General features: G+C 37.6%; 1 protein-coding gene across 1 annotated transcript; it reads left to right on the top strand.

Annotated features, from left to right (window-relative positions):
* Window positions 1-15497: 15497 nt before the first annotated feature.
* On the top strand, window positions 15498-17619 carry LOC132397783 (uncharacterized). Its single transcript, XM_059976543.1, has 2 exons — window positions 15498-16480; window positions 17154-17619. Exons 1-2 carry the CDS (start codon window positions 15779-15781, stop codon window positions 17220-17222), a joined length of 771 nt encoding a protein of 256 aa, XP_059832526.1. The 5' UTR covers window positions 15498-15778; the 3' UTR covers window positions 17223-17619.
* The last annotated feature ends 258 nt before the right edge of the window (window positions 17620-17877 follow it).

Below are 17877 nucleotides of genomic sequence, written 5' to 3'. Positions count from 1 at the left end.
TTAGTCTGCAAACTTTTTTATGTGTGTGCTACTGAGGTTTGTGAGGATACTCTAAGGAATAACACTGATTATAGAACAGAACATTAGTGTTTCAGAGCCATGCAAAGCTACAGGGTGTTCTAATGTGAATGTAATTTAGAAGGTTCTTGATTCATCAGTACTTTATGTATTCCATTGCTGTTAGTACTATTCATTCTGTTTCTATACACTTAATATTCACTCTGAATAGTTATCCAGATGTAGAAATCAGAAAATGCACAGAATAGTAAGTAAAGCTTTCAGCTGAAAAGAGCGTAGAATTTAATTTTGCTCAAAAGTGCAATGTGCAAACTTCATGTAAATATTTTTAATTTTCTTTCTATATGATTTACTGTAGAATTTTCCTAAAAAGTACTATGTGGTAACTTCATGCAAACCTTCATGTAAAAATGCCTGCCAGCATTTTTATGTGTGGGCTACTGAAGTTGTTGAGGTTACTCTAACGAATATCAGGGATTACAGAATAGGACATCAGTTTTTCAGAGCAATGCAAAGCTATAGGCTGTTCTAATGTATATGCAATTTAGAAGGTTCTTGATTCACCTTTACTTTACGTATTCCATTGCTGTGAGTACTATTCATTCTGTTTCTATACACTTAATATTCACTCTGAATAGTTATACACATGTACATATCAGAAAATGCACTGAATAGAAAGTAAAGCAGACAGTTGAAAAGAGTGTACAATTGAATTTTCCTCAAAGTGCTATGTGCTAACTTGATGTAAAACATATTAATTTACTTTACATATGATTTTTAGTCATCTGGAAACATTTTTATATGTGTGCTACGGATGTTAGTGAAGTTACTCTAAGGAATTGTGCTGATTACAAAATAGAACATCAGTGTTTCAGAGCAGTGCAAAGCTATAGGCAGTCCTAATATAAGTGCCATGTCGTAGGTTCCTGAATTCCACTTTACTTTGTGTATTCCATTCCAGATATTAGTCTTCAGTCTGTTTCTATTCACTGACATTTCACCGTGAATAGTTATCCAGATGTACATATCAGAAAATGCACAGAATAGTAAGTAATGCATTCAGCTGAAAAGAGTGTACAATATGATTTTGCTCAATAGTGCTATCTGCTAACTTGATGTAAAACATTTCAATTTACTTTCCATATGATTTAGAGTGTCTGCGAACATTTTTATGTGTGTGCTACTGATGTTGAGAAGGTTACTCTAAGGAATATCACTGATTACAGAATAGAAATGTTTTACAGAGCAATGCAAAGCTATAGGCAGCTCGAATATAAATTCAATGTAGTAGGTTCCTGAATTCATCTTTACTTTGTGTATTCCATTCCTAATAGTAGTTTTCATTGTGTTTCTATACACTAAATATTAAATCTGAGTAGTAATGCATATGTATACAACACAAAATGCACAGAATTGTATGTAATGCATTCAAGTGAATACAGTGTACTATTGAATTTTCCTAAAAGTTACTGTGTGGTAACTTGATGAAAACCATTCTAATGTACTTTCTTTATGATTTCCAGCAGTCTGCAATGATGTTTATGTGAGTGTTACTGAAGTTGGTGACGTTACTTTGAGGAACATCAGCAGTTGCAGATAATGGTACATCAGTGTTTAAAGGAATATGGAGCTAAAGGTAGTACATAAGTAATTGCATTTTTATGTGTGTGCTACTGATGTTGTTGAGTTTACTCTAATAAATATCAGTGATTACAGAATAGAACATCAGTGTTTCAGAGTAATGCAAAGCTATTGTCCGTTCTAGTGTAAATGCAATGCAGAAGGTTCTAGATACACCTTTACTTTATGTATTCCATTGCTGTGAGTACTATTCATTCTGTTTCTATACACTTAATATTCACTCTGAATAGTTATACACATGTAGATAACAGAAAAGGCACAGAATATAAAGTAAAGTAGTCAGCTGAAAAGAGTGTGCTATTGAATTTTCCTCAAAGGTGCTATGTACTAACTTGACATAAAACATTTTAGTTTACTTGCCCTATGATTTAGAGTCATCTAAATACATTTTTATGTGTGTGCTACTGAAGCTGATGATGTTACTCTAAGGAATATCACTGATTACAGAATAGGACATCAGTGTTTCAGAGCCATGCAAAGCTAAAGGCAGTTCTAATATAAATTCAATGTAGTAGGTTCCTGAATTCATCTTTACTTTGTGTATTCCATTCCTGAAAGCAGTTTTCATTCTGTTTCTATACACTTAATATTGCCTCTGAATAGTTATACACATGTACATAACAGAAAAGGCACAGAATAGAAAGAAAAGCTTTCAGTTGAAAGGAGTGTACAATTTGATTTTGCTCAAAAGTGCTATGTGCTAACTTGATGTAAATATTTTTAATTTGCTTTCCATATGATTTGCAAACATTTTATGTGTGTACTACTGAAGTTTGTGAGGTTACTCTAAGAAATATCACTGCTTACAGAAAAGAACATCAGTGTTTCACAGCCATGCAAAGCTGAAGGCAGTTCTAATATAAATTCAATGTCGTAGGTTCTTGAATTCCACTTTACTTTGTGTATTCCATTCCTGATAGTAGTTTCCATTGTGTTTCTATTCACTTACAATTCACTCTGAATAGTTATCCAGATGTAGAAATCAGAAAATGCACAGAATAGTAAGTAAAGCTTTCAGCTGAAAAGAGCGTAGAATTTACTTTTGCTCAAAACTGCTATGTGCTAACTTGATGAAAATCTATTTAATTTGCTTTCGATATGATTCAGATTAGTCTGCAAACATTTTTATGTGTGTGCTACTGAGGTTTGTGAGGATACTCTAAGGAATATCACTGATTACAGAACAGAACATTAGTGTTTCAGAGCCATGCAAAGCTACAGGGTGTTCTAATGTAAATGTAATTTAGAAGGTTCTTGATTCATCGGTACTGTATGTATTCCATTGCTGTTAGTACTATTCATTCTGTTTCTATACACTTAATATTCACTCTGAATAGTTATACACATGTACATATCAGAAAATGCACAGAATAGAAAGTAAAGCAGTCAGTTGAAAAGAGTGTACAATTGAATTTTCCTCAAAGTGCTATGTGCTAACTTGATGTAAAACATATTAATTTACTTTACATATCATTTATAGTCATCTGGAAACATTTTTATATGTGTGCTACTGAAGTTAGTGAAGTTACTCTAAGGAATTGCGCTGATTACAGAATAGAACATCAGTGTTTCAGAGCAGTGCAAAGCTATAGGCAGTCCTATTATAAGTGCCATGTAGTAGGTTCCTGAATTCATCTTTTCTTTGTATATTCCATTCCTAATAGTAGTTTACATTGTGTTTCTATACACTTAATATTCACTGTGAGTAGTAATGCATATGTATAAAACACAAAATGCACAGAATTGTATGTAATGCATTCAAGTGAATAGAGTGTACCATTGAATTTTCCTAAAAAGTACTATGTGGAAACTTGATGTAAACCTTTCTAATGTACTTTCTATATAATTTTGGGTAGTCTGCAATGATATTTATGTGAGTGTTACTGAAGTTGGTGACGTTACTCTGAGCAACATCACCAGTTGCAGATAATGGTACATCAGTGTTTAAAGCAATACAAAGCTAAAGGCAGTTCATAAGTAAATGCATTTTTATTTGTGTGCTACCGATGTTGGTGAGGGTACTCTAAGGTGTATCAGAGATTACAGAATAGAACATCAGTGTTTCAGAGTAATGCAAAGCTATAGTCTGTTCTAATGTAAATGCAATGTAGGAGGTTCTTGATTCACCTTTACTTTATGTATTCCATTGCTGTGAGTACAATTCATTCTGTTTCTATGCACTCAATATTCGCTCTGAATAGTTATACAGATGTACATATCAGAAAAGGCACAGAATAGAAAGTAAAGCAGTCAGCTGAAAAAAGTGTACAACTGAAGTTTCCTCAAAAGTGCTATGTGCTAATTTGATGTAAAACATTTTAATTATCTTTACATATGATTTAGAGTCATCTGGAAACATTTTTATGTGTGTGTTACAGACGTTGGTGAATTTACTCTAAGGAATATCACTGATTACAGAATAGAACTTCAATTTTTCAGAGCCTTGCAAAGCTGTAGGCAGATCTAATATAAATGCCATGTAGTAGTTTCCTGAATTCCACTTTACCTTGTGAATTCCATTCCTGATAATAGTTTTCATTCTGTTTCTATTCACTGACAATTCACTCTGAATAGATATTGAGATGTACATATCAGAAAATGCACAGAATAGTAAGTAATGCATTCAGCTGAAAAGAGTGCAAAATTTAATTTTCCTTAAAAGTGCTTGTTGCTAACGTGATGTAAAAGATTTTAATTTGCTTTCCATATGATTTAGGTTCATTTGCAGACATTTTTATGTGTGTACTACTGAAGTTTGTGAGGTTACTCTAAGGAATATCACTGATTACAGAATAGAACATCGGTGTTTCACAGCCATGTTAAGCTAAAGGCAGCTCTAATATAAATTCAGTGTAGTAGGTTCTTGAATTCCACTTTACTTTGTGTATTCCACTCCAGATATTAGTTTTCAGTCTATTTCTAATCACTTACAATTCACTCTGAATAGTTATCCAGATGTACAAATCAGAAAATGCACAGAATAGTAAGTAAAGCTTTCAGTTGAAAGGAGTGTACAATTTCATTTTGCTCAAACGTGCTACGTGCTAACTTGATGTAAATATTTTTAATTTGCTTTCCATATGATTTAGATTCATTTGCAATCATTTTATGTGTGTACTACTGAAGTTTGTGAGGTTACTCTAAGGAATATCAGTGATTACAGAATAGAACATCGGTGTTTCACAGCCATGTTAAGCTAAAGGCAGCTCTAATATAAATTCAATGTAGTAGGTTCTTGAATTCCTCTTTACTTTGTGTATTCCATTCCTGATAGTAGTTTCCATTGTGTTTCTATTCACTTACAATTCACTCTGAATAGTTATCCAGATGTAGAAATCAGAAAATGCACAGAATATTAAGTGAAGCTTTCAGCTGAAAAGATAGTACAATTTAATTTTGCTCAAAAGCGCTATGTGCAAGCTTCATGTAAATATTTTTAATTTTCTTTCTATATGATTTACGTTAGTCTGCAAACATTCTTATGTATGTGCTACTGATGTTTGTGAGGTTACTCTAAGGAATATCAGTGATTACAGAATAGGACATCAGTGTTTCAGAGCAATGCAAAGCTATAGGCTGTTCTAATCTAAATGCAATTTAGAAGGTTCTTCATTCACCTTTACTTTATGTATTCCATTGCTGTGAGTACTATTCATTCTGTTTCTATACACTTAATATTTACTCTGAATAGTTATACACATGTACATATCAGAAAATGCACAGAATAGAAAGTAAAGCAGTCAGTTGAAGAGAGTGTACAATTGAATTTTCCTCAAAGTGCTATGTGCTAACTTGATGTAAAACAGATTAAGTTACTTTACATATGATTTATAGTCATCTGGAAACATTTTTATATGTGTGCTACTGAAGTTAGTGAAGTTACTCTAAGGAATTGCGCTGATTACAGAATAGAACATCAGTGTTTCACAGCAGTGCAAAGCTATAGGCAGTCCTAATATAAATTCAATGTAGTAGGTTCTTGAATTCCACTTTACTTTGTGTATTCCATTCCAGATATCAGTTTTCAGTCTGTTTCTATTCACTGACAATTCACCGTGAATAGTTATCCAGATGTACATATCAGAAAATGCACTGAATAGTAAGTAATGCATTCAGCTGAAAAGAGTGTACAATTTAATTTTGCTCAAAAGTGCTATCTGCTAACTTGATGTAAAACATTTTAATTTATTTTAAGTATGATTTAGAGCGTCTGCAAACATTTTTATGCATGTGCTACTGAAGTTGGTGAGGTTACTCTATGGAATATGACTGATTGCAGAATAGAAAATGTGATTCAGAGCAATGCAAATCTATAATAGGCAGCTGTAATATAAATTCAATGTAGTAGGTTCCTGAATTGATCTTTACTTTGTGTATTCCATTCCTAATAGTAGTTTTCATTCTGTTTCTATACACTTAATATTCACTCTGAATAGTTATACACATGTAAATAGCAGAAAAGGCACAGAATAGAAAGTAAAGCAGTCTGCTGAAAAGAGTGTACAATTGAATTTTCCTCAAAAGTGCTGTGTGCTAACTTGATGTAAAACATTTTAATTTACTTTACGTATGATTTAGATTTGTCTGAAAACATTTTTATGTGAGTGCTACTTAAGTTGCTGAAGTTACTCTAAGGAATATCACTGATGACATAATAGAACATCAGTGTTTCAGAGCCAGGCAAAGCTCTAGGCAGTTCTAATATTAATGCTATGTAGTAGGTTTGCTGAATTCCACTTTACTTTGTGTATTCCATTCCTGATAGTAGTTTTCATTCTGTTTCTATTCACTGACAATTCGCTCTGAATAGTTATCCAGATGTACAAATCAGAAAATGCACAGAATAGTAAGTAAATCTTTCAACTGAAAGGAGTGTACAATTTAATTTTGCTCAGAAGTGCTATGTGCTAACTTGATGAAAACATGTTTAATTTGCTTTCTATATGATTTAGATTAGTCTGCAAACATTCTTATGTATGTGCTACTGAAGTTTGTGAGATTACTCTAAGGAATATCACTGATTACAGAATAGAACAACAGTGTTTCAGAGCCATGCAAAGCTAAAGGCAGTTCTAATATAAATTCAATGTAGTAGGTTCCTGAATTCATCTTTACTTTGTATATTCCTTTCTTAATAGTAGTTTTCATTGTGTTTCTATACACTTAATATTCACTCTGAGTAGTAATGCATATGTATAAAACAGAAAATGCACAGAATTGTATGTAATGCATTCAAGTGAATAGAGTGTACAATTGAATTTTCCTAAAAAGTACTATGTGGTAACTTGATGTAAACCTTTCTAATGTACTTTCTATATGATTTTGGGTAGTCTGCAATGATGTTTATGTGAGTGTTACTGAAGTTGGTGACGTTAATCTGAGCAACATCACCAGTTGCAGATAATGGTACATCAGTGTTTCAAGCAATACAAAGCAAAAGGCAGTTCATAAGTAAATGCATTTTTATGTGTGTGCTACTGATGTTGGTGAGGTTACTCTAAGGTGTATCAGTGATTACAGAATAGGACATCAGTGTTTCAGAGTAATGCAAAGCTATAGGCTGTTCTAATGTAAATGCAATGCAGAAGGTTCTTGATTCACCTTTACTTTATGTATTCCATTGCTGTGAGTACTATTCATTCTGTTTCTATACACTCAATAATCGCTCTGAATAGTTATACACATGTACATAACAGAAAAGGCACAGAATAGAAAGTAAAGCAGTCAGCTGAAAAGAGTGTACAATTGAATTTTCCTCTAATGTGCTATGTGCTAACTTGATGTAAAACATTTTAATTTACTTTACGTGTGATTTAGAGTCGTCTGAAAACATTTTTATGTGAGTGCTACTGAAGTTGGTGAAGTTACTCTAAGGAATATCACTGATTAGAGAATAGAACATCAGTGTTTCAGAGCCAGACAAAGCTCTAGGCAGATTTAATATAAATACCATGTAGTAGGTTCCTGAATTCCACTTTACTTTGTGTATCCCATTCCTGATAGTAGTTTTCATTGTGTTTCTATTCACTTACAATTAACTCTGAGTAGTAATGCACATGTATATAACACAAAATGCATAGAATTGTATGTAATGCATTCAAGTGAATAGAGTGTACAATTTAATTTTGTTCGTGCTATGTGCTAACTTGATGTAAATATTTCTAATTTTCGTTCTATACGATTTACGTTAGTCTGTAAACATTTTTATGCGTCTGCTACTGATGTTTGTGAGGTTACCCTAAGGAATATCAGTGATTACAGAATAGAACATCAGTGTTCCAGAGCAATGCAAAGCTAAAGGCTGTTCTAATGTAAATGCAATGTAGAAGGTTCTTGATTCACCTTTACTTTATGTATTCCATTGCTGTGTGTACTATTCATTTTGTTTCTATACACTTAATATTCGTTCTGAATAGTTATACACATGTAAATAGCAGAAAAGGCACAGAATAGAAAGTAAAGCAGTCAGCTGAAAAGAGTGTACAATTGAATTTTCCTCAAAAGTGCTATGTGCTAACTTGATGTAAAACATTTTAATTTACTTTATGTATGATTTAGAGTCATCTGAAAACATTTTTATGTGAGTGCTCTAAGTGAGTGTGAGTGTGAAGTTTCTCTAAGGAATATCACTGATTACAGAATAGAACATCAGTGTTTCAGAGTCAGGCTAAGCTCTAGGCTGATCCACTATAAATTCAATGTAGTAGGTTCCTGAATTCATCTTTACTTTGTGTATTCCATTCCTGATAGTAGTTTTTATTGTTTTTCTATTCACCTAGAATTCACTCTGAATAGTTATCCAGAATTACATATCAGAAAATGCACAAAGTAGCAAGTAATGCTCTCAGCTGAGATGAGTGTACATTTTAATTTTGCTTAGACGTACCATGTGCTAACTGGCTGTAAACCTTCTTAAATTACTTTCCATAAAGGGTTCTAGAAGTAAGCCTAGCAATTATAGACCTGTCAGTTTGACATCAGTGGTGGGTAAATTAATGGAAAGTATTCTTAGAGATAGTATTAATAATTATCTGGATAGACAGGATCTAATTAGGAGTAGCCAGCATGGATTTGTGTGTGGAAGGTCATGTTTGACAAGCCTTATTGAATTTTTTGAAGAAGTTACGAGGAATGTTGATGAGGGTAAGGTAGTGGATGTAGTCTATATGGACTTCAGCAAAGCCTTTGACAAAGTTCCTCATGGAAGGTTAGTTAAGAAGGTTCAGTCGTTAGGTATTAATGCTGGAGTAATAAAATGGATTCAACAGTGGCTAGATGGGAGATGCCAGAGAGTAGTGGTGGATAATTGTTTATTGGGATGGAAGCCGGTGACTAGCGGGGTGCCTCAGGAATCTGTTTTGGGCCCAATGTTGTTTGTAATATACATAAATGATTTGGATAATGGGGTGGTAAATTGGATTAGTAAGTATGCCGATGTTACTAAGGTAGGAGGTGTTGTGGATAATGAGGTGGGTTTTCAAAGCTTGCAGGGAGATTTATGCCAGTTAGAAGAATTGGGCTGAATGTTGGCAGATGGAGTTTAATGCTGAGAAGTGTGAGATTCCACATTTTGGCAGGAATAATCCAAATAGAACATACAGGGTAAATGGTAGGGCATTGAGGAATGCAGAGGAACAGAGAGATCTAGGAATAACAGTGCATAGTTCCCTGAAGGTGGAGCCTCATGTAGATAGGGTGGTGAAGAAGGCTTCTGGAATGCTGGCCTTTATAAATCAAAGCATTGAGTTGGAATGTAATGTTAAAATTGTACAAGGCATTGTTAAGGCCAAATTTAGAATATTGTGTGCAGTTCTGGTCACCGAATTATAGGAAAGATGTCAATAAATTAGAGAGAGTGCAGAGACGATTTACTAGGATGTTACCTGGGTTTCAGCACTTAAGTTACAGAGAAAGGTTGAACAAGTTAGGTCTCTATTCATTGGAGCGTAGAAGGTTGAGGGGGGATTTGATCGAGGTATTTAAAATTTTGAGAGGGATAGATAGAGTTGACGTGAATAGGCTGTTTCCATTGAGAGTAGGGGAGATTCAAACGAGAGGACATGATTTGAGAGTTAGGGGGCAGAAGTTTAAGGGAAACACGAGGGGGTATTTCTTTACTCAGAGAGTGATAGCTGTGTGGAATGAGCTTCCTGTAGAAGTAGTAGAGGCCAGTTCAGTTGAGTCATTTAAGGTAAAATTGGATAGGTATAAGGACAGGAAAGGAGTGGAGGGTTATGGGCTGAGTGCGGGTAGGTGGGACTAGGTGAGATTAAGAGTTCGGCACGGACTAGGAGGGCCGAGATGGCCTGTTTCCATGCTGTGATTGTTATGTTATATGTTAGATGATTTACAGTAGACTGCAACCATTTTTATGTGTGTGCTACAAAAGTTGGTGAAGTTACTCTGAGCAATAACACCAATTGAACATAATGGAACTTCAGTGTTTCAAGCAGCACAAAGGTAAAGACAGTTCTTACGTAAATGCCATGTAGTAGGTTCCTGAATTTCTCTTTACTTTGTGTATTCCATTGCTGATAGTAGTTTTCATTGCATATCTATTCACTTACAATTAACTCTGAGCAGTAATGCACATGTGCATTATTAATAACACAAAATGCATAGAATTGTATGTAATGCATTCAAGTGAATAGAGTGTGCTATTGAATTTTCCTCTGAAGTGCTATGTGGCAACTTGATGTAAACATTTCTAATTTACTTTCCATATGATTTAGATTAGTCTCCAAACATTTTTATGTGTGTGCTACTGACGTTGGTGAGGTTACTCTGAGGAATATCAGCGATTACAGAAGAGAACATCAATGTTTCAGAGCAATCCAAAGCTATAGGCTGATCTAATGTAAATGCAATGTAGAAGGTTCTTGATTCATCTTTGCTTTATGTATTCCATTGATGTGAGTACTATTCATTATGTTTCCATTCACTTACAATTCACTCTGAATAGTTATCCAGATGTACATATCAGAAAATGCACAGAGTAGTAAGTAATGCATTCAGCTGAAAAGAGAGTACAATTTAATTTTGCTCCAATGTACTATGTGCTAACTTGATGTAACCCTTTTTAATCTACTTTCCATATGATTTAGAGTAGTCTGCAACCATTTTTATGTGTGCACTACTGACGTTGCTGGAGTTACTCTAAACAATATCACTGATTACACAATAGAACTTCAGTGTTTCAGAGCAATACAAAGCTATAGGCAGATCTCATGTAAATGCAATGTTGTGGGTTCTCGAATTTAACTTTAAATTATGCATTCCATTCCTGGGAGTAGCATTCATTGTGCTTCTATTCACTTACAAGACACTCTGAAATGTTATCCACATGTTCATAACAGAAAATGCACAGAATAGTAAGTAATGCATTCAGCTGAAAAGAGTGAACAATTTAATTTTGCAAAAAGTACTATGTGCTAACTTGATGTAAGTCTTTTTAACTTACTTTTCATATGATTTAGAATAGTCTGCAACCACTTTTATGTGTGTGCTACTGAAGTTGGTGAAGTTACTCTAAGCAATATCAGTGACTACACATAGAACTTCAGTGTTTCAGTGCAATGCAAAGCGATAGGCAGATACAATATAAATGCCATGTAGTAGGTTCTAGAATTCAACTTTTCTTTATGTATTTCATTGCTGTGAATAGCATTCATTGTGTTTTTATTCACTTACAATTCACTCTGAATAGTTATGTACATGTACAAAACAGAAAATGCACAGAATAGTAATGCGTTCAGTTGAAAAGAGGGTTGAATTTAACTTCCCTCAAAAGTACTATGAGCCAACTTGATGTAACCTTTTTCAATTTACTTTCCATATGGTTTATAGTAGTCTGCAACCATTTTTATGTGTGTGCTGCTGAAGTTGGTGAAGTTACTCTAAGCAATATCTCTGATTACGCAATAGAACTTCTCAGTTTCAGAGCAAAACATAGCTAAATGTGTTCAAATGTAAATGCAATGTAGTGGGTTCTCGAATTTAACTTTACATTATGTATTCCATTCCTGGGAGTAGCATTCATTGTGCTTCTATTCACTTACAATTCACTGTGAAAAGTTATCCAGATGTTCATAACAGAAAATGCATAGAATAGTAAGTAATGCATTCAGCTGAAAAGAGTGTACAATTTAATTTTGCTAAAAAGTCGTATGTGCTAACTTGATGTAAACCTTTTTAATTTACTTTCCATATGATTTAGAATAGTCTGCAACCATCTTTATGTGAGTGCTACTGAAGTTGGTGGAGTTACTCTAAGCAATATCACCAGTTGCACATAATGGTACTTTCGTGCTTCAAGGAATAGAAAGCTAAAGGCAGTTCTTATGTAAATGCCATGTAGTAGGCTCCTGAATTCAAATCTACTTTGTGTATTCCATTGCTGTGAGTAGTATTCATTGTGTTTCTATTCATTTACGATTCTCTCTGATTAGTTATACAGATGTACATAACAGAAAATGCACAGAATAGTAAGTAATGCATTCAGCTGAAAAGAGTGTACAATTTAATTTTGCTAAAAAGTCCTATGTGCTAACTTGATGTAAATCTTTTTAATTTACTTTCCATATGATTTGGAGTAGTCTGCAACCATTTTTTATGCGTGTGTTACTGAAGTTGGTGAAGTAACTCTAAGCAATAACAGTGATTACACAATAGAACTTCAGTGTTTCAGAGCAATGCAAAGCTATAGGCAGATATAATGTAAATGCAATGTAGTAGGTTCTTGAATTCAACTTTACTTTGTATATTCCATTGCTGTGAGTAGTATTCATTGTGTTTCTATTCACTTACAATTCACTCAGAATATTTATGCACATGTACATAACAGAAAATTCACAGTAGTGTGGGTAATGCATTCAGCTGAAAAGAGTGTACTACTGAATTTTCCACAAAAATACCATGTGCTAACTTGATGTAAACTTTTTCGATTTACTTACCATATGATTTACAGTAGTCTGCAACCATTTTTATGTGTGTGCTGATGAAGTTGGTGAAGTTACTCTAAGCAATATCACTAATTACACAATAGGACTTAACAGTTTCAGAGCAAAACAAAGCTAAAGGTGTTCAAATGTAAATGCAATGTAGTTCTCGAATTTAACTTGTTATGATCCCAGCCCCCTCCTTTGTGAGAATCGCAAGAGCCCTAGTGAAGGGGGGATCAATGACCCAAGAGAAGAGAAAGATACGTGTGGTGTCCCTCGTTTCACGGCGAGGCAAAAGCTGGTGACTGTGGTCATTGTCTCTTGGAGACACCTTTGTGAATTGAGACCTGTACTACATGTATACCCTCAGGGCAACGTGGGTGGAGTGACGGAGAGAGATTGCATCATCCCAACCTGAATGACATTTGAGACCCCGTGAGCAAGGATAAAAAGGTGGACTGAAGGGGGGCTCAGCGTCGCAACAGGAGGAGACACCATCGCTCATCGCTCCTGTGATACTGGGAAGCTATTCGGAAGCCACGTGTGGCTTTGTTCCCCTTTTGCCTGGGAAACGAGTGGCTGATAACATCGAAAAGGACTTCGAACTGACAATGGGGAACCCACGTTCCTGATTCAATGGTTTGCGGCAAAAAGGAAGGGCAAGTTTCTTTTCTCACCACCAATCTCTTTCTCTCTCCGACACGTGAAACTCAGCGGCCCCCCCCACAAAGGCAAAAAGCCTGCATGAACTCAAAAGTCTTTTATACTTCCATCGGACAAATTATTACCCATAGACAACAATAGAGCTTATTTCTTATTGATTATTACTATACCTGCGCTTTAGATTGAGTATTGATGACGTATACTATCTAAATGTTTGCATTAACCTTATTTTTGTGCCCCTTTATAAATAAAAACTTTTGAAAATAGTGCGATCAGACTTCAACGGACCTCTCTATCTTTGCTGGTAAGTGATCCAGTTACGTGACAACTTGGGGATCTCGATACCTGGATTTGAAACCAAATTGGAGGGCCAGTGAATCGGGCTTGTAAGTCCAAACTTGAATCTGGTTACGCAGGTTGCCAGACGGGAAACCAGCAAAGATGGACGTGGGTGAACTTATGAAAAACCCGACTATGGAGGCGCTAGAGGTGGCCACCAAGTCAGACTTGTTAAATTTGGTGAAGGGGTTGAACCTCGCAGAAGTGAGGTCATTCATGAAAAAGTGGGAGGTGCGAAGGGCCATAACTCAGTATTACATTGGGAAGAACGTGTTTGAAGCTGAGGTATTGGGACATATCCCTGAAAAGATACCAACAAGTGGGACGGCTCAGTTAGAGGTGGAGAAATTAAGGTTGGAACATGAAATTAAGGTAAAAGAGCTGGAAGCAGCTGAGAGAGAGAAAGAAAGGGCAGACAAAGAAAGGGAGCAGGTGTTCCACCTAAAGGAGCTAGAGGTGAAACGGGACCATGAGCTCCAACTAAAGGGGTTAGAGGTGAAAAAGGGGCAGGACCAAGCTGAGAGGCAAATTCAGCTAAAAGAGCTAGAAGCAGCCGAGAAAGAGAAGGAACAAGCGGAAAAGCAAAGAGAGTATGAGGAGAAAGTGAAACAGAGGAAACATGTCTTGGAGATGGAGAAGATGAGGAACGAGCAAAGAGTTCAAGGGTTAGACCGAGAGGAGCGGTTTAATGTTAGTAGGGAGTTGAGATTGGTACCTCCGTTCAAGGAGACGGATGTTGATAGTTATTTCTTGCTTTTTGAACAGATGGCAGTGAATCAGAAGTGGCCAAAAGAGCAGTGGGTGGCGTTGTTACAAAGTGTGTTAAAAGGGAAGGCCCATCGAGCACATGTGGCTTTGTCTCTGGAGGAGGAAGAAGTGGAGAATTATGCTGAAGTAAAGGAGGCCATTCTCCGGATTTACGAGTTAGTCTCTGAAGCTTATAGGCAAAAGTTCAGAAATTTACGGAAAGGGTGGAATCAGACGTATACCGAGCTTGCCCCTGAGAAGGAGGTACTCTTGGACCGTTGGTGCACCGCAGAAAGAGTGGACGAGGATTATGGGCGTCTCAGGGAGTTACTTTTGATTGAGGAATTTAAAGGTTGTGTTCCGGAGGAGATCCGGATGTATTTGAACGAGAGGCTGAATAGGTCCATCTCAGAATTTGCTAGGATCGCAGATGAATATGCCCTAACTCACAAGACAAAGTTTTCCTCGACAAAAAGTTCCCCGAGAGACCGTGGGAACGATCGAGAAAATCCGCGGAGTGAGGCAGAGGTCCCACTGGGGGCTAGTGGTAAGGTTGAGGGGGAAAGGCAAGATAGCCAGAGATTTTCGGGCTTGACCTGTTTTAATTGTGGACAGGGAGGGCATTTTGCCTCTTGATGTTTGGCTCCGAGGAAAGAGATAGGAAAAGGGAAAGCCGCAGTCCCTATCGGATGTGCCGTGGTAATCAGTAGATTGACAAGAGGGTCCCGGGTAGACAGAGTACGAGAGGGGTCTGAGACTTGGCTGTCACACGGAACCGTGTCCGTGAAGGGGAGAGACCCACCAATTCCCGTCCGAATCTGGCGAGACACCGGGGCGGAGCTGTCGTTGATCCGCCGTGAGATACTAGATTTCGGTCGGAAAAGGGGAGTGGTCGCTGTGAAGGGAATAAATAGAGAAATAGATATCGGGCAGTTGTGGATTGTGAGCTGGTGTCTGGACCAGTCGAAATTGGGGTGCCATCAGAATTCCCGAGAACCGATGCGGACGTCCTCCTCAGGAATGATTTAGCCGAGGGGGCAGGTTTGGACAAGGATGACACGGCCCAAACAGCCTGTGAGGATTGCAGCCCCGCCCCTCGCGTCTCCAGGAGCGAGCACTCACAGCCTGTCGAGCAAGGCAGCTGAGAAAGCGAGCAGTTTAAATCTGGCCAGTGTTGATTTGGCCAAGACGGTCCTACCGACCCTGTACCACGAGGGTTCTGAGGGTGGTAAATCGAAGAGTAGTAAAGTGAAAGGGGATAAGGGAGACGAGCTGGATCTGCCCTTAGCGAAGAGAAAGGTCCTATAGGTAAGAAATAAAGAGGAGAAACAGATAAAGCTGTTAAAAGGTCCAGAGTTGGACATGAATGATCTGGTTTGGCAGAATTGGTTAAAGAAGTTGAGAGTTCCAAAGGTGTTCACGAGAATGCAATGAGGACAGCCCTAGATGAAAAGGGTGCCCTTGCCTTGAAGAAGTCTGCTGGGTTGGCAGATGAGGTTGTTTCAGCCCATGGGGTTGAGTTTACTCCAGAAGGGAGTTGCCCAGAGAGTAACTGGGAGAATCAGAGGAATTTAGAATTTGGACCAGGTACGGGTATTGAAAGCCTGGAAGAGGCGAGTGTCCCATTTGAGTGTGTCCAAGCTGGAGATACCCATGGTACTGAACCCGGTAACGCAGCTCAGAAAAAGTCTGAGGTATTTGATTCAGTTGTAGGAGACGGCCGTCCTCGTAAATTGGATGGACCTGGTTCGGGGAAGAGGGGGTTAACCTTGGTAATCGTGGGAAGTGTGAGTTCCCCGTTGGTTGTGCTGGAGGGGGTGGTCAGAGTTGATGGGAAGTTTACAAATGGGGAAATGACTGTTGTTGTGGAGGGAAACGGGAAATCTGTAGTTCCCAAGTCAAATGAAGAAAATTTAAAGTTTAGATTGGTGTCAGAAGAAGCAACCAGGCTACAGAACCGATGGCTTGGTAACACGGTGCCTGCACATCGATTACAAGTTGATTTGGAACGTAAAGGTGCCCCACACGCTGTTGTTATTCAAGAGAGTGCTGTAAAGAAACCGAATTTTAAATGCGGCCTGAGGGAAAGATTCGAACTGAAACCCATCCGCCTGCCTGGTCTTGACAAAAGGGTGAGCTACCTGTGTAACATTAAAGAATTGGGTGGAAATTCACACGATGATTTAAGTTTGGGACACGGTGTTGAGAGAATAACTCTTATGGAATGGAAAGGCGGGAGAGTACCTCACCAAATTACTCAGGTCCCCCACGTAGGAACTCACCGGAAAAAATGGGGGCGCCATTTTTAAATAGAAAAAACGGCTGTACGGGATTTTGTCTAAGAATGTGAATAACAAAGACAACCCCCTTGGAACCCTGCCTGTTGAAATCTGATGCTACCAGCCTTTCGTCAGGGACAAGATGTTACAGTATTAAAGGGAGTGCCACTGTAATCGTTAACTGATTAGACGCTGAATTAAATGTATGACTGTATGGCTCTGTAGTTACAAGAAAAGTTTTTGTATTGTGTTAGATTCCAAAAAAAATCCTGTAAGACTCTGTACCACTCCGTTTTTAACCGATGGTAAAAAACGTTTTTAAGAGGGGAGGTGTTATGATCCCAGCCCCCTCCTTTGTGAGAATCGCAAGAGCCCTAGTGAAGGGGGGGGGGTCAATGACCCAAGAGAAGAGAAAGATACGTGTGGTGTCCCTCGTTTTACGGCGAGGCAAAAGCTGGTGACTGTGGTCATTGACTCTTGGAGACACCTTTGTGAATTGAGACCTGTACTACATGTATACCCTCAGGGCAACGTGGGTGGAGTGACGGAGAGAGATTGCATCATCCCAACCTGGTTGACATTTGAGACCCCGTGAGCAAGGATAAAAAGGTGGACTGAAGGGGGGCTCAGCGTCGCAACAGGAGGAGACACCATCGCTCATCGCTCCTGTGATACCGGGAAGCTATTCGGAAGCCACGTGTGGTTTTGTTCCCCTTTTGCCTGGGAAACAAGTGGCTGATAACATCGAAAAGGACTTCGAGCTGACAACGGGGAACCCACGTTCCCGATTCAACGGTTTGCGGCAAAAAGGAAGGGCAAGTTTCTTTTCTCACCACCAATCTCTTTCTCTCTCCGACACGTGAAACTCAGCGGCCCTCCCCACAAAGGCAGAAAGCCTAGATGAACTCGAGAGACTTTTATATTTCCATCGGACAAATTATTACCCCTAGACAATGATAGAGCTTATTTCTTATTGATTATTACTATACCTGTGCTTTAGATTGAGTATTGACGATGTATACTATCTGAATGTTTGCATTAACCTTATTTTTGTGCCCCTTTATAAATAAAAACTTTTGAAAATAGTGCCATCAGACTTCAACGGACCTCTCTATCTTTGCTGGTAAGTGATCCAGTTACGGGATACGTGACAAACTTTACATTTTGTATTCCGTTGCTGGGAGTAGTATTCATTGTGTTTCTATTCACTTACAATTTACTCTGAATAGTTATGCACATGTACATAACAG

The sequence above is a fragment of the Hypanus sabinus genome, chromosome 8 (assembly GCF_030144855.1).
Source record: "Hypanus sabinus isolate sHypSab1 chromosome 8, sHypSab1.hap1, whole genome shotgun sequence".
Lineage (NCBI taxonomy): Eukaryota > Metazoa > Chordata > Chondrichthyes > Myliobatiformes > Dasyatidae > Hypanus > Hypanus sabinus.
This window is presented reverse-complemented; position numbering and strand designations above follow the sequence as displayed.